Raw genomic sequence first — 26361 nt, 5'->3', positions numbered from 1 at the left:
CCCCTAGTGTGTTTCCAGGTTAACTAAACATGTTTTTACTCCTTTTTAGAACTCTCGTTTTATACCTTTGAGAATCCATAGTCACTCTGGAAAGAGGTGTGATCGTGATAAAGAAATGCTCAAAGTACCTGAATTTTGGTCAGGTTTTGCACTCTTATAATCTGTAGATTTTGTAATTCGATTGGAACACAGATTTGCAGCTGGAATTCGGCTCCAAAGAGATTTTCCCCGTGTATCTGCAAAATAAAATCAGAGAGTGGGAAATCAAACTGGTGTTTGGCCACCTGCAACTTTGCAATGATAAGCACTAAGCACTTACATTGAAGAAGAATTCTTTGTAAACAGAATGCCCCTGGCTTGTGTTCACGTATATCACTGACGGTCTGCAATTGAGAGGGTATTTGTTAGGCCTCAAGGCCCCCTTCCTTCGGATGAGCCTGAATGCTGCCAACTGTATACACTAGGACAGAGAGCACCACGTCCTTAGGACGAATCAAAGCTGAATATCACAATGGAAAGTGGTGGTAGGGCAGTTGGGATCAGGTAGGATAGTTGAGTTCTGTGTATTTCGGCTGGTTCTGTGTCTAATTATCATTCCTCAGAGCGGCCTTACTTTTCCCAATGCCACAGCTCCTCTCCCTCAGCGGTACGTCAGTAACCTTTTGTGGCAAAACCAGCAGGCACAGCTCCTCCTTTGGTTACTGCCATGGGGTTTCTAGGACCCAACTGTCCGTGCCCTAGAGACCAGTGGGAGCCTGGGCTTTATGCAGCCTTCACTGCAGTGAAGGGCAGTGCCCACATCCGCCCCCGCCACCAGTTCCATCCTCAAAAGAGAGTGCCTGAAGCCGCACTGCAGGCGTCGGCCCCTTGGAAGTACTTACTTGGGAAGAACTGCAGTGAAGGCATGCTTGAACCGAAGGCTCTGGGTCTTTCTGACCAAGGACTGTTTTTCATTGAGACTAGGAAATAAGAGTGTCAGTTCACAGCACACCTGCTTTGTACACAGCTGCTTACATACCTTAGCTTCTCAGGGTCGGTGAGGGTCAGATGAAAACAGACTCTTGAAGATAAGTCATTGAGTGCAGAAGACTTGCTAAAGACTATACTTCAAAAAACACTGATTTTAATTTCTCAACATTGACAATATTGACATTTTGGTCCAGAAAAGTTTTTGCGAGAGGCTATCCTCCTGTATGATATTTAGCAGCATCCCTGGCCTCTCCCCACTAGATACCAGTAGTACCCCCCCCTGCCCCCACCAAGTTGTGGCAACCAAAAATGTTTTCAGGCACTGGCCCTGAGAGGCAGAACCATCCCTGAGTAAGAACCCTTCCCCAACATCATACCCATACCCTGCCCTCAAATGTAGAGGCTTTGCCGATGACAGAACTTCTCCAAATTTAAATGAACCAGAATTAGAACTTGCAGCCAAGGCTCATTTACCAGACTGTACCGTAGTTTTGCTTTGTGTGTCAATAAAAGAAGGTTTTTAGTTATAACAAGAAGGGAAAGCCAGGTCACTGCAGCAGCACAGCTTCTTTTTGTGGGTTCACGGAGTGAGGGGGCCATAGCTCTTACACATGCGCCGGGGAAGGAGACTCCTTCCAAGGCCACAGCCTGGGCCTGCTGTGACACAGGCAGTACTTACTTGGTGGCTGTCACAATGATACTGGCTGTCCTGTTTGGAAAGGCATTCTCTTCTAGCTGCCAATCTACTGAAAAGATTGCCTATTTAAAAAAAAAAAAAAAAAAGTCACGTGGTTCCTTTCTCTGCCACTCACAATTCAAATCGCTTCCTATTAACTAAACAGACCTGGGAAGCCATTCGTCTTCCTCACGTTTTTGTAGCGCGGCCTGCTTCCACACCTATCATTCCATGTAGGCCTCACAATGTCAATATGAGCAAGCCGGGCAGACCACATTTTCCCTTCGTACATTTGAGGAAACCACTGCAGAGCTTGCCCACAGCACAAAGATCATCAGTGGCAGATCAGGGACTCCCTTCACAACTAAAACCGTTGGGTCCCCTGCTACCCCCTAACTACTCCCAACTTCACTCTGCTGTAATGGGGGTGAACCAACAGTTTGTGGCTATGCCCCCACCCACCCTTCCCTACTTTGAGAGCAAACTGGGCAGCTCTAAGCTCTGCCATGGATTGGTTATAGTACAGTGTGGAGACCTTGACAAGGAGATTCAGAAGAGACTAGAATGTGGGAGACACCAAGTCTAAGCTAGTGAGAAGAGTCAGCTGACCAAAACAGACTCACAGACGACCTGCTGAGTATAGGGTGACCAATCTTGCAGTTCATGACCAGCACAGAAGCATTTGACTTAGGGTCATCACACCAAATGTCTGGAGAAGGAGGCTGTTAACACAGGAAAAAAAAAAGTTCTTAAAGAGCAAGAAACGAAGCAGTTGCCTCATCCCAATTCAACAAGTATTCACTGATTTTCTACATGCCAGACATCTGCCAGGAGCTGGGGACACAGACCAGATGGTCTCTGACAGGTCTCTGTCTTCTTCACAAGCCGGGCAAAACTATCAGTAGTAGATAGTTGAGAAATTTAAATACAAGGCCCAAGGAGTGGTTCTGTAAAGGTACAAGGAAAACGGTATCGAAAGGAGTGAAGTCCAACTAGGAGGAGGGATCTGTGAAGTCTTCACTGGTAAGGAGGCATTTGACCCGGTCCTCGGACCAATGCAAACTTAGTATCCTGAGACGGGCTGGAAGGCGGGCATGAGTCCAGCAGCGCCCCACCACCTTGAATCTTCATCTGGACCCCTGAGCACAGATGGTGATTTCGTTGACAGTTTTCTTAATTCTCCCATGGAGAGTGCAACACCACTTCCACTCTAGAAGCTTATGAAATAATTTCACTATTTTCATGTATTGGATTCTGTCCTAGCTCAAATAGCCTAAGACCCCAGGGACAAACCTGTAGTTTGACAAAGGCAGGTTTACTGGTCCCTTACAGCGAGGAAAACTGCACCAAGGTGTGTCTCACCAAACAAAAGCAAAGACAATTATAGGATCCTAGGGAAGGGAAATATAAGTAAAGCAGGTGAAATATAAGTAAAGCAGACTTGTGACAGGCTCCACTAAGTAAAGCAGGCCTGGACCCAGGGACGCCTCCCTTGGAAACCGTTAGGGCGGATTGGTAAAGTTGTGTCGAGAAGCCTTTATCGGAAGCTCTGCCCCTCAGATGAAAGCAGAGACTGCTTCTCTTCAAAGTGACATATTCTCCCAAGTCACTAGTGAGATTGTTCCATAATTACAGATAGAACTGCAGGCAGCAAAGTCTGTGACTGCCTGTGATTTTAGACAACACGTCTCCGTGTGACTTCACAGCTGCAGCGTGTCCTTGGGAGCATTGCTGTCTCCTAGTATCTTGCAGCTCGCCCTGAGTCTGACCCCAGGGTGACAAGTGGCAGGGCAGACTTGTATTTTCCCAGCCCCGGCTAACGAGCGAACATCTCCCTCTCAGAGCCCTGGTTAAGAGAGGCTGCAGGCAAGGAGTGACTGCAGAGCAGCACCCCGGCGGCTCTCTAGGCGGAGAACAGCTCGACTGCGCGCACAGCTCAGCACGCGGTTGGACTGGAGGGAATGCACCTGGGTCATTGGCTGGACCACGAGGAGACTGGAGGCAGGGAGGCCCGTTCAGAGGTTGCCAGAACAAAGCAGGTCTACAGGGAGGGAAAGCCGTGAGTGGTGTGTTTCCAAAACCGCCATGGTGGTTACCTTTTGTATCCTCTTCACCTGTAAGTTTCTGGGGTAATTCAGAGTGATGCTCGTCATGTAGGAATCTTCCCCGGAATTAGTTAGGTTGATGTTCATAGTCAGCTCCTTGGTGAGCCCCACCACCAATTCCTGCCTGCAAATAGACACATGTTACCTATTTGGTCTGTAAAAACCTCAATGCAATACAATAGCACAATCTTAACTAACTTCTTAAATTGCCTAAAGGATACATGTAGCCTAGATTTTCTTCCCCCATGACATAAGCAAACACCTGGACTGCCACACCCACCACACCTGCCATGTAAGATGGTGCCTACTGTATGGCAGGGACTGTGCTCAACGCTTCACACCCTCAATCCTCATAATAACTGTATAAAATAGTATGATTACTCTCCATTTCGCAGAAAAAGAAACAAGCCAACAGAGTCTAACTTGCCTGAGGTCTAGCAGTCTCGAAAGGGGGTTGAGAAAATTATATTTAAATCCTCTTTCTATGGCCAATCCACTGCAGCCCTAGGCAAGGTACTTCGTTACACAAACTCATCCATTTCACATAAACTTCCGGAGTTCTTTCTCTGTGCCGGAGACTCTGCTCACTACTGGTGAGTAGGGGTGCCTGGGTGGCTCAGTCGGTTAAGTGTCCAGTTTAAAACAGTCTATTCAGACCTTGAGAAGACGGGATTTCTGAGAGCTTCCTTCAGTCCACTGAGGTGCTGTGAGGCCCCAGAGTATAGAATGACCATCCATAACCAAGATCTACAGGAGAACACATTAACAATGCAGAGAAAATTTCCTACCCTTCTGAAATGTTCAAAGACAGAACATGAAGCTCTGGGAAGTAATGTGACCCGTGTTTTGTTGTTGTATTACTTTTGTTGTATCATAACTGAGAAGAGGATAGATTGATTGGCAGGAGAGAGGTTGCAGAGGTGACTAGAGCCTACTGTGGAAATGCATTTAAGAGTTGGCAAATGTCTGGGGCACCCGGGTGGCTCAGGTGGTTAAGAATCCAACTTCAGCACTGATCACGATCTCACGGTTCGTGGGTTTCAGCCCCGCTTCAGGCTCTGTGCTGACAGGTTCTGTGTGTGTGTGTCTCTCTCTGCCCCTCTGCTGCTCATGCTCTGTCTCTCAAAAATAAATGTTTAAAAATTAAAAAAAAAAAAAAAAAAAAAAAGAAGGGCACCTGGGTGGCTCAGTCGGTTAAGTGTCCAACTTCAGCTCAGATCAGGATCTCATGGCCCATGAGTTCAAGCCCCATGTCGGGCTCTGTGCTGACCGCTCAGAGCCTGGAGCCTGCTTTGGATTCCTGTGTCTCTCCCTCTCTCTGCCCTTCCCCCACTGCTCTGTCTCTCTCCTTCAAAGATAAACATTTAAGAATTTTTTAAAAAAAGAGATGGCAAATGCCTGATGTAAGACAGTGGTAGTGGGGATAGAGAGAAGGGGTAGAAGCCTGATATGATAAGGCCACACTTGCCACCAGAGCAGCAGAGAGAGCAGTCAAGGAGGAGCCCTGACTTTTCACGTTGGATGACCAAGTGGTGCTATTCATGATGGAGAGGACACTGGAGGAAGGCCAGAGGGCGGCAGGGGACCAGGTCAGTTCACGCAGGGATATAATGAGAGGTGCCTGTGGCATAACAGGTAGAGATGTTGAAACATCAGTTGGCTGTACTGTTCTAGAGCCCACGAAAGAGATCTGAGAACCGCTGTTATATTTCACAGGGGTCCTTAACCTGAGGGCAGGGGACAGTTTCAGAGGGCCCCAAATGCAAACACTTATGTTTTGTGCACATGTGATCTTCCAGGGGGAAGCGTCTGTAGCTTTCCTTAGATTCGTTAGGAGATCCATGTCCATAAAAAGGTTGAAAACCCTGAAACACTTGGATGCTAAGGATTAGACTCAGTCATACTTTTTGAAAAAAGAAGAGACTGCTTACTATTTACACTAGGGGGTGATGTAGGGCCAGCTGTGTGTGCTATATATATCACAAGGAGTTGGCTGGGAGGGAAGTTCTTGGCTGTAATTAATTCCTGTTGGCAACAGCTGCCTCTGTTTATTAGGCTGGATTCCAAAGCACTCAAAGTCTTGAATTGGATCCTTAGCAATTGGGACGGGCAGCCCTAAGCCATCCACAGTGACTACACATGTCTATGAAAAGGCTGACCAGGGCTCAGGCAACAGCGTTCTTCCGCATAGATGCCAACTCCGGCCAATGGGCTAGGAGTGCCATGGTCCGTATACAGCACTACTGGCCAAGAAGGGCATTTTAAGAGCATCGCATGTCCAAAGCCAAAACTCCTTCTCTCTTTATCTCCACCCTTCCTTCCAAAATCATTCTTCTAAAGGTTCCCCAATTCAGTTCTTGGCATCACCATTATTCTGGAGTTCAGTGTGATCCGATGGAACTTGTGCAGTCATGGAAATAGTCTATATCTGTGCTCTTCAATATCACTAGCCATATGTGGGTGTCAAGCACTTGAAATGTGCCTCGTTCAACGGAGGAATTAAAATTTTGATTTTACTTGAATTTGAAGAGTTCAAGGTAACTAGTGGCTACTGAATTGGACAGCACAGATCTAGATGTTGAGCGCAGAACCACAGAAGCTGCCTCAGCCCTTCTCTTTCTCCTACTCCCCGATCCAGTCTGTCATCACATCCCTGCGGGCTCTAACCTCAAAATATAGCCACCTCTACCTGCTACCACAGTGGCCCAAGTCACCATCCCTTCTCACCTGAGTTATTACAAAAATCCTTACTATCTCCCTGCTTACATCGCCGCTCCTCCAGTCTACCCACAGCAGCAGGAATGAGGCTGTTAAAATGCAAGATCCTGTCATTCCTCTGGCTTCCCAGTTCACAGGAAAAGCCCTGATGCTGGGCCTCAGAAGCCCCCCATCACCTCTCCCCCTGCCCCCCCATCGCCTCTCCCCCGCTCTACCGCAGCCACACTGCTGGCTGGCTGTTCCTGCCACCTGCCGGTGGGCTCCCATCCGGGCATTTGCAGGCGCTCTCCCTGCAGACGCCCACATGGTTCACTCCTCAGTCTCCTCCCATGTGTGCCAAAATGTCCCCTCAGTGAGCCCTTTCCTGACCACTCCAAAACTTCAATCCACCCCCACCCAGCACTTTCTCCCACCTTCCCTGCCTTTTCTTAATAGTACATCTCATCAACATAAAATTTACCTACTATCTTCTCCTAAAACCCCAGGAAGACAAGGCTTTTCTTGTCTATGTTGTTTGCTGAGATATCTCCAGCATGTAGAGTGCCTGGCACAGAGAAGATGCTCCATAAATGCTTAATGAATTAATGAACTAATTGGGTTACAAGGTGCACCAAGGAAGAGGCTCCCTCTAACTGGGATAGTCCTAGGAGCAAGAAACACTGGGTTATGAAAATAGCATCGTCCAGGGTGTCAGAGACCTGGGTTCAAGTCCACCAGATAACCTAGATAACCTCTGTGATCCCACACAGTCCCTCAGCTACTGCGTCTGTCCCATAATCTAGATGACAGAAATACACGCGGCGGCTGAGGACCCAATGAGATGGTAAGTGCAAAGCCCTTTGTGGGCCATGAGGAAGAGTCAGATTTTGAAGAGGGGTTGGCTGGGTACACCTTCAGGAGGAAGGTACTTGCAGAAACCGTGACAACCGATTGAACTCACCGAGAGGTGGCGATGGCCATCTGTAACTTGGCAACACAGAACAGCCTATTCGTGCAGTTCTTCTCATAGGGTAGCTGTAAACAGAGAGGCAGGGGTCAGACCAGGGACACCGCCATCCCTGGGAGCGATGCCTCACGATCTTGTCCTGAGGACATACCTCTCCTTCCTTAGACTCTGAGAAGTGCAGGGAGAAGGACGTGAGGGCTGACAGGCTGGGGTTGTACCCACGTGGCCAAGAGAGCTGTGACTGTGACATTCCTGTCAGGGGTAGGGAGCCTGCTTGGTCTTACAACAAAGGTACACTGTGACCCGTGCCTCTGGCCGAGGTAAAAAATGAGGGGACCTTCACGGAACGGTGGGGGTGCCTGTCACATTTATATCACGGGAATTAAGCTGCAGGCTTGCTCACAACTCACTAATTTGAACATTTTAGGGAGGAAAACCTAAGAGAAAAAAAGCTTCCTTTGTCCTTTTAAGTAGAGGCAAGAACAGCAGGGGCAGGAGTGCGGGGTACCTGACCCTAACACTGTGAGGTCCAGTCCTGTGAGGTTCCCGGCCCCATCGCCCGTCTTCTCTGCAGGATAAATATTCCCCTTGTAATCTTGCCTATACTAAAACAAAATAATATGGAAAGTTACCTAGGGTCCAAAAGGCCCAGTCAAGGTTGAACAGCCCTAGTTTAGTTAAAAAATCAAATTTTCTAAAGGAGCTGGATCTATTTTTTTTATGAAGGGAACATAGCCAGCTCCTAACTGGAGAATCTCTGTATTTGTCTCCCCAGCGGCCAGTGACCACCTCGGCAACTTTGCGCCAGGAATGTTACCGTGGCCTGGAGCTGGAACAGGAGCCCAAAGCTAGAAAGGAAACTTACTTCCCAGAGAAGGGAGATGCAGTTTGAAGAAGTCAGATCTTGGAGCTCTATCTGGCTAGCTTAACAGTTTGAGGCAGGTTTTTTTAGTTTTGCTTTTAATATAACCAAGTAGCCTGCTTTTACACCCAGCCCCAGTGAGAGAGGATTAAGCCCTCTAAGCTCCCAGCTGGAACTCATTCTTTTGAAACATCTATGTGCCTACTCTAACACCAAATAATTTCTCCTCATCCATTTTATTAGTGGAATACTTTTTTTTTTTAATCTCTTTGTTAGGGGCGCCTGGGTGGATCAGACATTTAAGCATCTGACTTCGGCTCAGGTCATGATCTTGCAGTTCATGAGCTCGAGCCCTGCATTGAGCTCTGCGCTGGCAACTCAGAGCCTGGAGCCAGCTTCAGATTCTGTGTCTCCTCTCTCTTGCCCTTCCCTCCCTCTCCCTCTTTCTCTCAAAAATAAATAAACATTAAAAATTGTTTAAATATTTATTAATTACAAAGGGAAACAGTACCAGAAAAGGGACAGATCGACTTGATGTACCTTCTATGCTATGCACTTGGGACACAACTTCACTTCTGTGATACTCCTGTCAAAACTGCATCGCCTGAGTCTAACCATAAGGAAACATACCCCAGCCTGATTACAAAAATGGTAAAGTCCTTAAAGGAAAAGACAGACTGAGAAACCATTGCAGATTAAAGGAGACTAAAGATAAGTAATGAAAAAATGTAATGAATGATCTTGAGCCAGAAAAGAATTTGTTCTCTTTTGCCATATAGGACACTAGTAGGACAACTGGTAATATGTGAATAAAGTTTATACATTACATAATAGCATTTTATCATTGTTCATTTCCTGATTTTGATCCTCACACTGTGGTTTTGTAAGAGAAGGTCCTTGTTTTTTAGGAAATATATACTGAAGTATTGGGGGGTAAAGAGCCATCCTTTCTGTAACTCTAACTTACTCTCAAATGGTTGCAAAATATAAATGTGTGATACATACATATATATATGGATGTGTGGTATGTATATATACATATATGTATGTATGTGTATATATGAATATATGGATGTGTGGTATGTATACATATATGTATGTGTATATGTATATATGGATGTATATATTTGTATATACATGTATATATGTATATATATGTATATATGGATGTATACATATACATATATGTGTGTTGTGTGTATATATATAAAATAAGAGGAAGGGAGAGAATGATAAAACAAATATGATAAAATATTAAAGAGTAAACTTTTGGGGAATCTGGATAAAGGATGCATGGGAATACTTTGGACTATTCTGTCATTTTTTTAACAAGCCAAATATTTCAAAATAAAAGGGTTCTAAAAACAGATGTATACAATTAATGATAACCTATTTATTCATGAAGTTTTATTACATTAGTTCTCCTAATCTTTTCTGAATCACCTATGCTGTCGATACCAAAATTTTTTAAATTCTCTACAAAATAAATATACTATTATATATTTAAAATTAAATTTCTTGCCTAAAAGAATTAAGATGACAATCTTTGCTCACAGGGAGACTGATTCTCCTTCCTGGGCAGAAGAGCAATGGAAATAGTCACCCTGATTATATTACTCCCTTATTTCTATTCACTATTTGTGACTGATTCATTGGATATTGGCCAAAACTTAAGCCAAAGATTTATATAATTTAATTCATATAGAACATTGTTGTAAAAATATTATACAGTCACGAGTGTCCTATGAATACCTGGAAATATATTTATGGTACCTGAGGATTTTCTATGTCAATATGAACTGCTTTTGGCAGATTTTTCTTTTTGAGTTCCATTCATTCCAGCTAACTGTAATTATTTTAAATGCTCTTGTTGTCACTTTGATCTTGCTGATTTTTCTATATGCCAGAAGACCTTCTAAATGAAGACTGACAATACCATGGGGGCCAGGGCATGGAGAACCAAATCACCCTATATATCAAAAACCAAGAAATGTGAGGGGCACCTGGGTGGCTCAGTCAGTTAAATGTTGGCTTCGGCTCAGGTCATGATTTCGCGGTTCATGGGTTCGAGCTCCACGTCGGGCTCTGTGCTGACAGCTAGCTCAGAGCCTGGAGCCTGCTTCAGATTCTGTGTCTCCCTCTTTCTCTGACCCTCCCCTGCTCACGCTGTCTCTCTCTGTCTCTCAAAAATAAATAAAAACATTTTTTAAAAAATCAAGAAATTTGAGGGGTGCCTGGGTAGCATCCAACTCTTGGTTTCAGCTCAGGTCATGATCTCATTGTTTGTGAGATCGAGCCCCAGGGTAAGGCCCACGCAGTTAGCCCAGACCCTGCTTGGGATTCTCTCTCTCCCTTTCTTCTGCCCCTCTACCGCCTGTACTTTTTCTCTCTCTCTCAAAATAAATAAATAAACTTTTTAAAAAATGACTATTTACTTTGCCCTCTGATTTCCCTTAGTTATGTGAGAAGTTTCTTGTAACTGACATTCACCAAGTTTCTGGGTAGGCCAGACATTCAGTCTGAAGGCTGAGGTCAGTGCCCATGTAGGCAGATGTACTAAAGAGCAGCCTATCTATAGAACAGAGAGGGTTGGCTCAGTCCAGGCCCCACACAGGACCCGCATCACAGTATCATCAGAGACCCTTGCCTAGTTGGACAGCGAATTGCTATGCATCACAGCAAGTTTTCTGTGAACATAAAGGAACTAACTTTGCATATGGTTTGGAGACTTGTGTTACCCACCAGTAAAGCCTTGGGCAAATTAACACCATCTCAGGAACTCAGCTTCCCCCATTTAAACAGCAAGGGGCCCAAATACTGAGAGCACTCCTAACTTTAACATTCTTTGAAATTAGAGGAACAGGTGCTTTTTGGGGGATGGCTCCCAGGAGAGTCTCTCCTAGCTGGTCACCTGGAAGATGATGGAGGGCTCAGTGTAGAGGTCCAAAACGGGGCGGGGATGGTCCCTCCGGCTCTCTGAGGTCTGGAGTTGGTAGCTGACCTTGACGCTGATGTTGGAGAAGCAGTCCTCCTCACAGAGCTACCAGAGTCACCGAGTAATACAGGATTGGAGTGGCATGTGGGGGGTAGGGGAATGACAAGGAGAACATTTGTAATTTCGATGTAGTCATAATAAGAAATAAACAATGAAAGTGGTGAGTCAGAAGTCATCAGCTTCTTCCACATAAGTCGAGCTGAAGGGAAACTTCCTTCAACTAAGCCGCCTAGAACTTTGGAGAAATCTCACTTGATCTGCTACAGCCTCAGGCCTGAAAACTCATGATTCCCATCCCAAACACAAATCGATTTTGGCCATCAAGAGTTAAAAACAAACTTGAATTTTTTTGGAGGGCAAATGGAAGCCACAGAAGGGAAGAATCGTGGTCACATCTATGTTTATAAAGATATTTCTCAAAGCAACCTGTTAGAAAGGTAAAACCTGAGGATGAGGAGATTGCTCAGGGTGCCATTGGCCTTACGTGAGCTTTTCAGCCACAGTAGGAGCTTTGAGCACCAGAGAGTAGGTGAGCATGATTCCTGGGTAGAAAATGTAGCTTTTATTTAAGGAAGGCATAGACTTGCTACAAACTCTTTCTTAACCCAATTAACACTCTGAACAGATATGGGAACAGATGTGTAGTCAGAAGTATAACTTGGGAGTTTATTGGAATAAAAAAGATCCTTCTAGGTACTTCTAAGGCTCTGAATCCTGACAAATGCATGTCTTTTATGTCTCTAGTCATCCCTGTCAGAAGTAAACCTTTGTAAATGATACCTTTTGTCTTCATTTCTACTTTCTCATTCAACTTTTCTGATGTTTATTCATATAAGGGCACTTAGCCCCCCTGCTACTACCAGGTGAGGTGAGATGATGTGAGGCAGGGGGAACCCCTGTGATTCCTGATTTGTTACCAAGAAAAATGTCGGCCATTAGCACATTTCCCTCCATGTCCAGTTTCTAGGAAGCTCAGAGATAGAGTTAGTGTTCCATTTCAGTAGATTTCTTTACTCAGAGTTCTAGTACAGTTAACTCCACCTCAGTCTACCTCCCATGCCATTATATGGCTCTTGATCTATTAGGATCATTTTAATTGGCTGGTTTGTTTCGGGTATATATCCTTAATTGTAAGCACCTCAAATCTTTTTCTCAACAAAACACAGATCCCTCTTGACTCTCGATTCTAAACTCCTCCACTTACCTTTCCCTCTGTGGGAATGAGCAGGAAGGGCTCACAAAGATGGGACACACTGCTGTCCCACTCCCTAAGGTGGCTCTGACAAATTCTCTTGTCTGAACATTGCAGCCTTTTCCTCTGCTTCACCACATCCACATCCAATGTGAAGTTCAGAACTGTGTCTTTGAGGCCTGGGAATGAAGACCAGACTTTCCTGATAAGGCTGGGATAGGGAAGCCCTAGACAGAGGGCCCCGAGCCTGCAGTTCCTCAGCGCTTCCTGAGTGGTGTCCCCACCAGGTCCCTTGTGTTGGGCTCCCGACTTCCTTCATTTCAAAAGTATTTTTCTCATGGTCTTCATGGCCCCAGTCCCTCCGTGCCCAAGCCCCAAACCCAGGCAGCACATCCCCAGGGCTATGATTGAAAGAGAAAATGATGAGGAAGAATAATTCAGAGACTGGAGAGAGAAACCATAGAGTAAAACCTGAGGGTAGCAGAGCTAGAAGCACCTTATAGATGACCTGGGCCAATTCCCTTACTGTACAGAATAGAAACCAGGGCCCGGAGAATGAAGACACTTGCCCAGTGTCACACAGCCACTCAGAGGCTGCTATTCAAGCACTGTGGCCCGACTCTTTCATCCTATACAGCTGGAACTGATGGGACCATCACTCTCTACCCCCAGATTGATAATACCCTCCTTCTGTAGGAAAGCCACTCCTCCCTGGAGAGTGCTTTCTGACCTGCAAGAGGCAAAGAGATATCTCAGGTGATGTTCTGGAAAGGTTAAACTTTTGGGACTGTTGAGGGATTATTCTGGAGGGGAACTCTTGGGTTGGCAAAGAGTACCTGGGCTATGAAACCCATGCCCATCCTCTGCCTTCTAGAAAGGCGCCCAACCCCAGGTATGGGGATGGAAAAAGGGGCCAGGCTTCCAGCAAGTTATCCCACCTGCCTAAGGAGACACAGTGAGGAGGGAAGGTGTAAGTCAGAGGAAGAGGAAAGGCACTTCTCAGGAGCTCCTACATGCATGCACACACATGGGCACAGGAGAGGGAGATGGAGACATGGCTGCTTTTTTTCTGAGTCTTCTTTCAGAAACTCAATCCTTCAACCTTGAGGAAGGGATCCAAAGCCCCTCTGCCCAACAAGGGTCAGATAAATCCCTCCACAGTATGGATTTAACAGCAGACCACCCTTTTCTGAGGCAGTTCCCATGAGGCAGAACCTAATGTCAAAGGAACTAAGCTCTCATGGAGGGATTTCAAGCACCAAGACTTCATAACACTCCCTGCACACACACACCCTCAGTCGTCTTTCCCTGTCCCCTACTGAAGCCAATAGGGAATGACCACAACACTGGGTGGGAGACAAGGGAGGGTGGTCAGCCAGGCTGTCTATTACCTGACTCAGCAGCTGTAGTCAGAGAGCTGATTTCAAAACACAAAGAAGCATTCACACTGCTGTTGAAGCCAATGGGCAGTGCCATGGGGGTGAAGGTTATGGACACATTCAGGTAAACCACAGGTCTTGAGCTAAACAAGACAGCAAAGAGAACCATGAGGCATGACCACAAGACTTCAGTTCTTGGCTCATTCAATTATTCATGACTATTTATGGAACATCTTCAATATACCAAGTGTTGTTCTGCATCTTCAGGATGTAATAGCAGGAAAAGAGATAAGTCCCTTAGTGAGAAAATAGACAACCAGTAAGTAAGAAGAAACAGAAAAATCCTATGTACAGGTAATGCTATGACAAAAATAAAATAGGGGACACCTGGGTGGCTCAGTCAGTTAAGTGTCTGACTTCGGCTCAGGTCATGATCTCACGGTTTTTGAGTTCGAGCCCCGCGTCGGGCTCTCACTGACAGCTCGGATCCTGGACCCAGCTTTGGATTCTGTCTCCCTCTCTGTGTGTTTCTCTCTCTCTCTCTCTCTCTCTCTCTCTCTCTCTCTCTCTCTCCCTCCCTCTCTCCCTCCCTCTCTCCCTCCCTCCCTCTCAAAAATAAACATTTAAAAATTTAAGAAAATGGAGGCTCCTGGGTGGCTCAGTCGGTTGAGTGTCTGACTTCTGCTCAGGTTCGTGGGTTCGAGCCTTGCATCAGGCTCTGTGCTGACCGCTAGCTCAGAGCCTGTGTCTCTTTCTCTCTCTGCCCCTCCCCTGTTTATGCTCTGTCTCTCTCTGTCTCTCAAAAATAAATAAAATGTAAACAACATTTTTTTAATTTAAAAATTTAAGAAAATAAAAATAGGATAGAGTAACAGAGATTGGGGACTACCTAGGTTGGGTGATCAGGGATGGCCTCACTGATGAGACATTTGAGACCTGCTAACAAGAGCTAGCTATGTGAAGACAAGGGGAACCTAATTCCAGGCAGAAGGCATAGCTAGTGCAAAGGGCATGTGGTAGCAATGAACTTGGATTATTTGAGGAACACAAAGGTCAGCACAACTAGAGCATAATTAGCAAGACAGAGGGTATAACAGGAAATGGGGGTGGAGGGCTGAGCAGACACAGGCCATGGAGAAGAGGGTGAGCCATGGTAAAGATTGTGGATTTTACTCTCTAATGGAGCCAATCAGGGGTTTTAAGCAGCAGAATAAAGGGATTCTTCTGGCAGCTGTGTGGAGAATGGAGAACAGGAAGTGGAAGCAGGGAAGGACGCCATGGCATTGGTGCAGGTGAGAGATGCCAGCGTCTTATACTGGGAGGCGTTGTGGAGGCAGAGTCGACAAAATCCTGTGGATGGGGTGGCAGGAGAAAGAAAAGAGAGGAATCAAGGATGACTCCTGAGCATTTGTCCTGAACAAATGGTGCCATTTACTGGGCTGGCAAGCCTGGGGAAGGGCAGCTTGGGGAGAATGAGGAGTGAGTGAGAATATGAAGTCCATTTTTAGACATGTTAACGTTGAGATGCCAGACAGCAACAGCCAGGAGGGGCATTAAATAGACAGCCAAGTTGGAGCTTAGTGGAACACATAGGACAGGTAGGTGCTCTGCCAGATTATTTATAGCCATGGGATTTGATAATTCCCTAGGAATGGAACCCAGAAGCTCTGAAAATCATATCATTATCAAAATAACAGTCCTCACTGAGTACTGTACCAAATACTTGCAAAGATTCTCTCAAACGTCATAACTGCGAGATCGGTGCTATTGTTATTCCCGTTTACAGATGAGAAAACTGGGACTCAGAATACAAGAACCTGCCCAAGGGCCCATGGCTAATTGAGAGCTGAGGTGCAAACCCAGAGGGGCGGATTGGAGAGCAGGCGCCCTCAACAACCACATTTCCTCCCTCCCATCAGTGCCTGGTGTCTTCATGGGGTCACTGAAGTCAGGGCAACTAGGTGAGGCTGGGACTTGGGACCCCAGAGGACAGGGCGAACCCTTACCGGAGCACCGCTGCCCGGCCCAGAGTGCCCACAGTGATGTCAGCAAGGCCGTCACCAGTGAAATCTAAGCCACCAGCCACTGACATGCCGAAGTAGTGGAGTCCTGAGGCCACCTCTGAGGCTCTGATCCGCTGTGGAAAGAGAAGCACAAGGCACAGAGGAGGCGAAGGGGAGCCCTTTAAAATTTTATTCAAATCAGCATCATCAGCCTTGGTCCCCACCCCAGGGAGCCCTCAAGTGAGGAACTGAAAAGAAAAGGGCATGGTTTTCCAGGGGGAGTGGCATTTGAATGGAGCCTTGAAGGGCAGGTGGGACTTGACATGGCAAGTGATGAAAGCCACGGCTGCGGAAGAGCAGGGTCATATGAGGACATAGCTAGGGGACACTGCAGTGGGAACAGAAGGGGTTTGGGTGCAAGGAGGCTTGAGGAGGGGCCGGGAATGCCGTGGGGCCTCACTACTCAGAAACCAGGTGGAAGATGGGGAGTAGGAGCAGCCAGGCCAGGGGTGGTGGGGATGGAGAGAGACAGGAGCCAGGTCAGGGGCTGGATGTGGGAGAGAGAATCATCAGGACAGGTGTGGGGGATAGGCAGAAGGGGCCCAGAGGAGCAGCAGGTCTGGGAGGAGAGGATGCTTTGGGTTAGGCAGCATGAGACTGAGATGCCTGGGGGTCCATCCAGTGAGGTGCTCAGGAGGTAACTGGACATATAAGACTGAAGTTAGGAGAACAACTGTGGTCTGAGATGGGTGAAAGTGCCCATAAAATATGTAACATGAGAGGCTGGCAATGGAGTCCCGGGAGAATAGGGTTAAGGCATGGATGGGATTGTGGGGGACAGGAGCCAGAGAAGGGACAGAAAGAGAGGAAAGAGAATCTGAGGCAGGTCTATGGTCAGTAATGCCAAAAAAGGGAGATCCAGGTCAGGAAACAGATGTTGCCACAACCTCTTACACCCCTGGGAAGGGCCTGGGGTGAGGTCCTGGCCTGGAACCTCCAAGTGACTTCTGTCCTTCACTGGGCACTCCTGACCCCTTGGGACCTGCCTGACACTTAGAACTGGAACTGACTTGGGGCTCAGGCTATCACATCAAGGGAGGTCAGAATCCCACAGGAGAGGCTGAAGAGCGCCCTGCGGGTTACCTGAGAGGGGGTGGTAGAAAGGCCATCCCAGTGTCCACTGTAGATGTACACGCTGCCGAAGCTGGTGCCATCGTCTGCCCTGAAACCCTCCAGGGGGGCCCCAATGGCCACATCGGTGAGCTTATCCTGAGTGATATCCCCCACCGTTGCCATGGCAAAGCCAAATCGGGCATCAGTGAATCCAGGGTACCCACTCAGCGTGTGTGCCAAAGACAAGGAACCATTCTGTAAAGCAAATAGGTACCTCAGCCCTCAATAGAGGGATGCAGGGCGCACCACACTGCCATCCCAGAATACGTGCCCACTGGATTTGTTTCTGGTTCTCTAGCAGGGAGGCTGAGGCTCAGAAAAGGCAACAGACCTCCCCAAGGTTACACATTGAGTGAGTGGTAAGGCTAGGATCCTCCTGCCTTGCAGTTCAGGACCCAGAACCTTCCCCCTCTGCACTGGCAATTGGGAGGCCTGGGTTCTAGTCTTGGCTCTACCACACACTTGCTATGTAAACTTGAGCAAGTCTCAACATCACTGAGCCTCAGTTTCCTCATCTGTAAAATGGAAGTGACAGTTACTATGAGAAACACAGGTACTGTGAGAAAGAAGCGAGAGCATAGACAAACCATGCTCTGTCGAGCGCGTGGCTATTTGAGATGTTATCATCATCAACATGGGATGATGGGGTGGGGAAAGTGCAAAAGTGGAGCAGGGGAAGAAATGGAACAGCCACCCCCTGCTATCCCCCATCCACCCTGTGCACCTCCCCAGCACTGTCCTCCCAAGCAAGACAGGGCCAGGGCGCTCGCAGCCCCCATCACCTCTGCAGCAGTCTGAGCACCCATAACCTCAGTGAGCATGCGAACATGGACACACCCACCTGCTTGGTCAGATGGTACACGTAGACCCTGCCTTCCTCTCCATGAATGTGGTAGAAGGGAGCAGCCACCAGCAACAAGTCTGTGGTCCCATCCATGTCAACATCCACAGGGCACAGCTCTGAGCCAAAATAGGATCCCATCTACAGCCCAGGAGGAACTCAGGTCACAAGGGTGCTGGGGAGGCCTCCTCTGATACTCCTCAGCAAGGCTAGACTCTTGCTCCTCTTCTTCCTGGACTGCCAGTTTGGGTCATTCCAGATCAATCTGTTCACTAGAGAAACCTAGAGGCCTGGGTGAGCGGCCATATCCCCTACAACAGAGGAAGCCAGGCGAGAAGCAGACACGCAGAGCTGGGGCAGTGGCACTGCATTCTGCCCGAGTTCTGCCCAGGCTGGGGTGGTCACCTCGTTGTGTCTCGGAGCCTGTCCCATTCCCTCTGGCATTTCCAGATCCTCTATCTATAATAATGGGGGCATCCTTCTCCAGTACCTGCTCTCCCTCCAGCACCGGCACGAAGTTGGTCTCTTTGCCCTCCTTCTGGAGCTCAAACACAGCCCCCCGCTGCTTGTACCGTGGAGCCCCTGCCACATAGGAGATGCCACAGGCCTTGTGCAGCAGGGCCACTGAGTAACCTGGAAGGGAGGAGGTGGTGGTGGTCATTGGGAGCTTCCGGGCCACTCCTTAGACCTCCTCCCACCTTCCCAGCCAGTTCTTCTAAGTAGCTTGGGAAGGGGGAAGCAGATCTGGAGAAACTGTCTTTCTCATCCTTTTAAAAATTGGCATCAGCGAGTACTCCCACTTAGCCACTGTGGCTGGTCACACATGTGCCCCATCACACAGAAGTGATGTATCACTCATACAGTTTCACTCAAAACACACTCCTTCACGCACATTCACCACCCACGTTCATCATACCCACCGTATATGAGGACCAAGAAGAGGGGTGATGGGTCACCCAACCACTCGTGTTAGTGGCGAGGCCCCACCTCCTCAGGGCTACTCTGACCTTCAGTACCAAGGAAGCCCTATCCTCATCCAGAAGGCCCTGAGTCTCAGCCTCAAGGGTCCCTAACCAAGGCCCATCCCTCAGTCCATGTGACTGCCCAGAGCCCACCCTAACTAGGAAGCCAGTGAAGGCTACTGTGCAGCCTCGGTGTCCCTGTGTAGCGCCACCCTCCCTCAGGGAGTCTCCAGGCCCCGCCTCACCTAGATAGCTGTACTGTGCCATCTTGGTATCTGTTGTGGTCTGGTTCAGGAAGCGACCCCGGCGGCTGTGCAAGTTGTAGAGCAGTGCTCCCCCTGACCAGTTAAAGGCCCCGACGGCACCGAGCAGCACCTGCCCCTACAGCAGATGAGGGTTGGAGGCCATCTGAGAAGGAGGGACCAGGGCCAGCCACAGCAGCCATGGGCCTACCAGCCAGGGCCACCAACCTTGGGTTGGGGGCGGGGGATGTTCGGTGATCCCTGACCACCTGGCTAGAAACAGGAGGAAGGTGAAATGGCAAATACTTGGTTCCTGTCTTGTACCTGTGACCCTCTCAGGGCGAGAGTCCCTCCAGTATGAGCCATCTCCGGGGCAGAAATCAGAGTGGGGCCACAGGTGATGGGCACTAAAACAAGGTATGGTTGAGCTAGACAGAGCTCATGTCTGTCTGTACAAGTTGCCCAGCCTGTGCCTGGCACCCAAGGCCCATCTGTGCTGAGTACTTTGCTAGCCATCATTCCACCTGTGTGCAGGGCTGATGCCCTCAGTATGCCTGCATCTTTCCCCACTGTGAGGGACAGTGCCTCCGGAGAGGAGTACTCGATGTGGTAGGCAAGTGACCCAAGCCCAAGCCCGTGTTTGTAGCGCACGTTAAAAGGGAACTGCTCAATCCTTGAACACGTAGAACAAAACTGACCCCTGTAATAGATATGGCCATTCCTTTGTCTACCTCAAAGGTCCAGATTGGGGCAAGCAAGTACAAGAGTTTTCCTTTATCCTAAAAGGGCTCCTCCAGAGGCATCATTATAGGAGGGCAAAGCCCTGCCCTGTGAGCCAGGGGTCCCTGAGTGTCACCGAGGCCCTTCCTCTATGGCGAGCCTCCCTGGTGCTGAGTTCACCACATACCTTGTCCAGGATCTGGGCACTGAACCCGATCTGGGCCAGCTGGTAGTGGAGGGCCTCTCCAATGGTGCCTAGAAGCCAAGAAGCCCAGTGAGACACTGCTGTGGGCTGAAGTGAAGGAAGAAGCTAAGTCAGGGAAGGGCCCGGTTTGACCTCACACCCAGAGAACGATGTTCGGAACAATGGGACACACACCAGGCCAAGAGTAGAGACCTGATCCTGCTTTAGTATCTACTGGCAGAGTAAGCTTGGGCAGCTCACTCCCTCTCTCTGGGCCTCAGTTTCCTCATCTGTGAGCTCCTGAGAGTGGGATCCATGGGAAGCTCTTAAGCTTCTCATCAGAGGTCCAGGTAATTCTGGGGAAGTGACAAGGCCTGGGGATATTGTTACCTTTTTAGAAATGAAGAGCTGAGGCTCAGAGAGGTGATAGGAGTTGCCCAGAGAGCCATACGGAGGTAGACCAGGGGTGGGGCTGACATACAGGCCTTGGCCTCCTGCCAGAGGCTGAGGGGACCACACTGGAGCCCTCACCTTCCATGTGAATGATATTCTGCTGCAGTTTGCTCAGCAGTCCATCCAGTGCTGTATAGTTGGTCACTGTGAATGCATGTCTGTCATCGGGGTCTGAGGCAATCAGCTCCAGTTCCTTGCGGGTCTTACTATTCTTGAATGCGTTTCCCACCTGCACAGAGGCCCTGGGTCAGTGGGTCAGCACCGTGAGGGCTGGCCGGTTTCCACGCCCAGAGAGCTCTCCAGGCCCTGGGAGAGGGCTAAGCCCTTCTGCGGGCCTTCGGGGCCCTTCACCACCTGTCTCCTTTCCCTTGCTCCCTGTTCTCCCACACACATCCCTTCCTTCTCACGTCTGCACATGCTGTGCCCTTTGCCTGCAGAGCCCTTCCACCTCCCCTACACCTAGACCAGCTACTTCTGTTTGTCTTCCAACACTTAGCTTAGCATCATCTCCTCCAGGAACCTTCCCTGATGTTCTTCTTGTAGGATCCCCAAGTGTCCACTGCTCTCCCCATCACTGCTGGGTGAGTGAGCTGTGACCACACTTGGGAAACAAGCCCTCTGTGTGAGGACCCGAGTGGGATGGGGGAAGTGCAGGGCATAGGGACTGGGGAAGTTGGTGCGAGTCTGTGAATAGAGCAAGCCCGGATCAGGAACCCTGGCTCCTCCCCACCCCGGGCTGAACAGGATCAGGAGGTGCCCCACCCCCACTCCTAACACTTACCCCAATGGCAAAGCGCTCAACACCTTGCATCTTTGGGGAACTGATGACAGTCGTGAGGTTGAGTGGATCCCCAAATATGTCCCCATCGGTGAGTACCACTATGACCTTGGATGCCTTTTTTCTGGAGCCCTGGCTTGGCGTGAAGATGTTGTCTCTAAGTAGGGGAGAGTAAATAAAGAGGAGAACTTTGCCAGAGGGATACTGAGCTCCAGGGGGATTTTACTCACTGACCTGTTTTAGAATTGGAGAGGATTAAGGAGCCCTCTGAAATAGGGAACAAAAGCCCAAAGAGGGGTGGCACACAGCCAGGCCGGGTGGAGGAGAGGCTGAGACATACCTAGCCCCTCACCTCCTCCCATAGAGAGGTGCTGGACAGCAGAGTCTATTCTGTGTTTGTGTGTGGGAATGACAATGATATTAATAAACATTGGCTAATATTTACATAGTACTTATGTGCCGCACACTGCTATAAGCACTGTACATATTTCTTAATTTCTGTTTTTACATGTATTTATTTTTGAGAGAGTGAGACAGAGCGTGAGCAGAGAGGGGCAGAGAGAGAAGGAGACACAGATTCTGAAACAGGCGCCAGGCTCAGAACAAGCATTCGGCACAGAGCCTGATGCAGGGCTCAAACCCACGAACTGTGATATCATGACCTGAGTCGAAGTTGGACACTTAACCGAGCCACGCAGGCGTCCCAAGCACTATACAGTTTTAACCCCTTTAATCCTCACAAATCCTACAAGACAAATACTATTATTTTTTGTAAGCTCATTTATTTGAGAGAGAAAGAGAGCATGCAGAGGGAGAGAGAATCCCAAGCAGACTCCACCCGTCAGCACAGAGCCTGATACAGAGCTCGAACTCACAAACTGTGAAATCATGACCTGAGCCGAAATCAGGAGTCAGGTACTTAACTGACTGAGCCACCAAGGCACCCCTGACAAGCATTTTTATTATTCTCATTTTTAAAGGGAGGCAGCTGAAGCACAGGCAACTCACCCAAGGTGAGCACAAAGCAGAGCTGAGACTGAACCCAGGCAGCCTGGCCACGAAGCGCATCCCTGTAAGTACCGTGAGCTACTGCTGCTCACAACGAGAGTCTTTGGAAGAATTTTCGGAGGATGTCTTGGGATGTCACCTATTAGCAAAGGCTAGATTGAAAGACCTCACACATTTCCTTCAGCCAAAGAGGAGCTAGAACCTGATCCTCTCCTCTTCACAGCTCTGTTCAGCCACCTCTCCAGGCATGACGCCTCAGAGCCCCTGGGCAGGGCCGTGAGCTGGCACCCAGTAGGTGCTCAGGTAATTCCCACTCCCCTCATACTTACAGGACATGCTGTATGGCAGAAGCAGTCTTGGTGACATTCCCCACTTGAGTGATGTTCTGGACTTTGGCGAGGGAGGCCGCCGCATCCTGGCTGTCCCAAAGATCAAATTCAGTCTGGATCACTTCCCCATATTGCACAAGGGCAAAGCTGCACTACAGAGGGGGAGCCAAGGTGGGGAGGTGGTCGGTAGAGTCGCCATGCCCAAAGCTACCCCTGCCCCTTAGGTAGTTCCTCCTGAAAATAGTGGAAGCATCCACCCATTTCTCCTTTCTTCCAGGCAGGAGATGGTAAGGCAGAGGGAAGACTCTAAGCAAGGAGAGGCGGAGGAAGGGATAATAGTAATGGATCACAGTGAGTCACAGATTTTTCCCTGAAACCATGTCTCCACGTAGTCCCCCGCCCCACATATTGACAATGGGGTCGGCCATGGGGTTGGCCATGTGACTAGCTTTGGTCAATGGGACATCAGGAAATGGGATATAATCAGAAACTTGAAAAGTATATGCAGGCATTGGTTCTTGCCCTCTTGGAACACTGTAGCCATGAAAAAGTGGAGCTGGCCTGCTGGAGGCACATGGCCCAGACAAGTAAGGCCACCTTCGGCCATCCAGTCGAGCAGCAGGATGTCTGAATCTGCAGGAGTAACTCCAGGCAAGGCCGGCGGAAGCAACGCCCAGCGGAATCCAGCCCAAATAGCTGGCCCACTGGGCTGTGAGCAAATAAATGGGGGTTGTTCTGAGGTAGTCTGTTCACGGCAATAGAGAACTGATAGACTGCGTGAGTCTAGCTTGTAGGGAAGCCCACCTGAAAGCACTTATCGTAGAAGTTCCTCATCATGTTGGAGATGAAGTCTTTGGCTCTCTGGAAGTCTGGGGGGTCAATGCTTCCTGAGCCATCTAGGATGATGGCAATCTCGGTGCCTGGGCCAAGACAGGGAGCAGGTTAGGACTGGGCATGGAATATGAGACAGGAGGCAGGGCAGCCTGTACTGCCCTGCAGGGCACCCACCCCATTCAAGCCCTGAGGGCTCCGTTCAGGGAGGAAGTTGGTAAAGAGTGAAGCCTTTGTCTCAGAGGCAGAGAGAGCCAGAGCGACTCAGGCTCTGAATTGCTGAGTGAGTCACTCCCATAGCGCCTGCTCTTCAGGCCTCAGTTTCCCAATCTGTAATATGGAGGGGAGCAGAGCTGGGACTGGCTAGGTCTATAGAATCCAACCACTGCTTCCCATCTTCCAGACGTAGGCACACCTCAGCCCTGGAGGCCGCCGGCCTAGGGGCCAGCTCTGACAGCCTCTGGGAGCAACCCAGATCTGCCTCTTCTCACCACCTGCTTCAGTGTCGGCATAGTCGTCCTCCTCCTCCTCTTGTGGCTTCAGAGCCCGGCGCCACCGGGCTCTCTTCTCTATGCTGCCATTCTGGTTCCTGTAGCAGTCTCTGGCATCCACGTGTGTGTTGGGATCAAGGAGATTTTCTTTAGAAACACATAAGGAAGAACTCAGAGTCAGAAGGCCTTCCTGTTCACCTCCGGGCAGGCCACACTTAGCTCTGCCCTGACTCCCTTCACAGGGGCCCAGGCTTGCCTTGCCCTCTCTGGGTCTCTGTGTCCCTCTAACATCGGCCACGCCTCTTCCTGGAGACCCAAGGAGATCTCTTTAGAGATGTCTAAGGTCAGTCTGTGTCCCATCCTTACCAAGGTCAGAGAAGTAGATCTGGGCCTGGGGTTGGAAGTTGTTGGCTAATAGGGTGCAGGTGCCTGTGAGTTCTGAGATGAGGCTGTGGTGCTTCCGGGACTGCACTTGAATGCAGATCTAGGAGAGTGGGGGAGAGAAGGAGGGGAAAGTCTTGGTCATCTCCAGCACAGGCCCCCTAATCACATCTGCACCATCACTCCCATCACAGAATCAAGTGCCTCAATGAAACAGAAGACTCAGGAATAGTTTGCTCACCCCTCATCAGGGGTAGGAGTCAGTACTGAGGCCAAAGCTGAAATTAAGCACCTAGGTCAAGGTGCTGGGTCATGGAGTACCCAGATCAGAGTCATGGTTAGCCCTGGTGTTGGTACCAGGGAGGTAGAATATGCCAGTCAGACTGTTATCAACACCGGTCAACTACAGGGTAAACGCCACCTTCCCTGAAGCCCTCCATCGTCCCGCCTCATGCACACTCACCAAAACACTGTGGTCATTCCGGACAACTGTCACTCCCTGATGCCTTTTCTTTGAGATGGGGGCGTGCTCTGAAACAGTTAAGGCCAGGTAAGGAGAAAGGGATGCTGGGACACAACCCTACAGACAACCTCAGAGGTCACATAATTGTCAGGGCCCTGTAAAGAACTATTGGCCACTCAGAGCAGGCACTAGAGCTGGTTGGGGGGCCTTCAAACACAGGTCTAGACCTGCTCTGTTGGGGCCCAGTAGGCAAAAAACCTCCCGCAGAGCGCACGTGTGGCTTCTGTTCATCCTATGATTTTCTCCTTGCTTTGCAAAGAGACATAGACTTTTAGGCTTTGAATCAACTTGGGTCAATCAGTAACTCCAGCCTTCCCTTACTTTGTCTGCCAAAGATTTGCTTGTTAATGGATGAGCATCTTTCCCTTGAATAACTGATGAAGGGTCTTAAGAAATGTAAATCTCCTCATAGAATTCTTCAGGCTCATCTTCCGCTTGGAGCCAGACTATTATTAGGGAATCCCTCTCTTGTAATGACTTGATTGTTACTGTTATTTACTACTGTCCTGTTAAACATGACCCTTTCCGGAGCATGTCTTCACTTCAAAGACCTGAACTATGTAACCATTAAAGAAATGATGTAATCACCCATGGTATATAAGACCCTGGCCATCTAAGTAAAACGTGGCTTTTCCACCATCCACGTTGTCTGTCTGGTCTGTCTTGTCTTGTCTGTCTTGTTTGTCTTCTTTTCTAGAGATGTTGCGCCGACACCAACCCCCTACTCGGGACCTTTCGACACGGGTGCGTGGGCTGGTCCCCCGCACTGCTCAAGGCAAAGTGCCTGTTCCTTGGGCTTATTCACTGATTCATTCAACAAATGCCCTGTGATGTCTGCTCTGTGCCTAGCCCCCATGCCAGATGTGATAGGGATCTAGTCATAACTGAGACCTGATACTTGATTTATAGGGTCTCCCAGTTTGGAAGGGCAGGAGGCTAGAGAAGCACTAGCTGGTGGGTGTGTGCAGCACCAGGGAGGTGTGAAAGATGCTAAGGGACCAGCTACATGGACCGATAAACTTTCCGCTCTCAAAACTCTATTTCTGGGGAATCTTACTGCCCTAAGACCCCCGGGGTGAAAGTATAGCTCGGTCCTCTCCCTCCCCATTGTGGGCCTCAGGAGATTCATTTTTGAGCCACCCAGTTATGCTGCCAGACTGCATCCCCTTCTGAAGCAGAGACTGAGGCTGTTTAACACCATGCCTCTCACAGAGACAAGGACCCTACCATACACAGCTGAAGGGTCATCAGCAAATGTGGGCCTTGAGTTGAACTGGGTAGGATGGGTAGAGTAGGTTAATGAGCGAATTAGGTCCATTCGTTTGTTCATTCATTCATTCAAACAGCATTTATTGAGTGCCTAATATATGCCAGCCTCCATGCTAGATGCTAGGATGTCCACAGGTTGGAAGGGGTAAAGTTAAATTCCATTGAGGTGTGATGAGTTGGGACATGTTGGGTTTTGGAATCAGATAGACTCAGGTTTGCCAACTGTGGTGCCACCAACACTAGATGCATGACCTTAATCATATTGGCATTCAAAGGACTGCTCTGAACTGTAGCTTCCTCTTCCATAAAATGGAGTGATTATGAGCATTAA

At 48.8% G+C, this 26361-nt stretch overlaps 1 protein-coding gene across 4 annotated transcripts in view; it reads right to left on the bottom strand.

Moving 5' to 3' along the window:
- ITGAE (integrin subunit alpha E) overlaps nucleotides 1-26361 on the bottom strand; it is a 62979-nt gene that overhangs the window by 12045 nt on the left and 24573 nt on the right. For 3 of the 4 annotated variants that reach the window (XM_029929247.1, XM_029929244.1, XM_029929246.1), the window contains exons 4-26: nucleotides 24702-24769; nucleotides 24224-24341; nucleotides 23858-24004; nucleotides 23340-23455; nucleotides 22536-22687; nucleotides 21202-21355; nucleotides 20499-20649; nucleotides 19971-20038; nucleotides 19067-19202; nucleotides 18350-18492; nucleotides 17860-18000; nucleotides 16989-17213; nucleotides 15849-15979; nucleotides 13855-13985; nucleotides 12476-12642; nucleotides 11188-11316; nucleotides 7409-7482; nucleotides 3742-3874; nucleotides 2269-2367; nucleotides 1649-1728; nucleotides 882-959; nucleotides 320-383; nucleotides 129-236 (exon numbers count right to left, since the gene is read on the bottom strand). In XM_029929247.1, the coding sequence (XP_029785107.1) occupies nucleotides 129-236; nucleotides 320-383; nucleotides 882-959; nucleotides 1649-1728; nucleotides 2269-2367; nucleotides 3742-3874; nucleotides 7409-7482; nucleotides 11188-11316; nucleotides 12476-12642; nucleotides 13855-13985; nucleotides 15849-15979; nucleotides 16989-17213; nucleotides 17860-18000; nucleotides 18350-18492; nucleotides 19067-19202; nucleotides 19971-20038; nucleotides 20499-20649; nucleotides 21202-21355; nucleotides 22536-22687; nucleotides 23340-23455; nucleotides 23858-24004; nucleotides 24224-24341; nucleotides 24702-24769 (2813 nt within the window). The remainder of the gene's footprint in view (nucleotides 1-128; nucleotides 237-319; nucleotides 384-881; nucleotides 960-1648; nucleotides 1729-2268; nucleotides 2368-3741; nucleotides 3875-7408; nucleotides 7483-11187; nucleotides 11317-12475; nucleotides 12643-13854; nucleotides 13986-15848; nucleotides 15980-16988; nucleotides 17214-17859; nucleotides 18001-18349; nucleotides 18493-19066; nucleotides 19203-19970; nucleotides 20039-20498; nucleotides 20650-21201; nucleotides 21356-22535; nucleotides 22688-23339; nucleotides 23456-23857; nucleotides 24005-24223; nucleotides 24342-24701; nucleotides 24770-26361) is intronic. The other variant, XM_029929245.1, reaches the window with a different exon arrangement.

Source organism: Suricata suricatta, chromosome 17 (assembly GCF_006229205.1).
Source record: "Suricata suricatta isolate VVHF042 chromosome 17, meerkat_22Aug2017_6uvM2_HiC, whole genome shotgun sequence".
NCBI lineage: Eukaryota > Metazoa > Chordata > Mammalia > Carnivora > Herpestidae > Suricata > Suricata suricatta.
The sequence above is the reverse complement of the archived record's forward strand: the minus strand, read 5'-3'. Positions and strand labels throughout refer to the sequence as shown.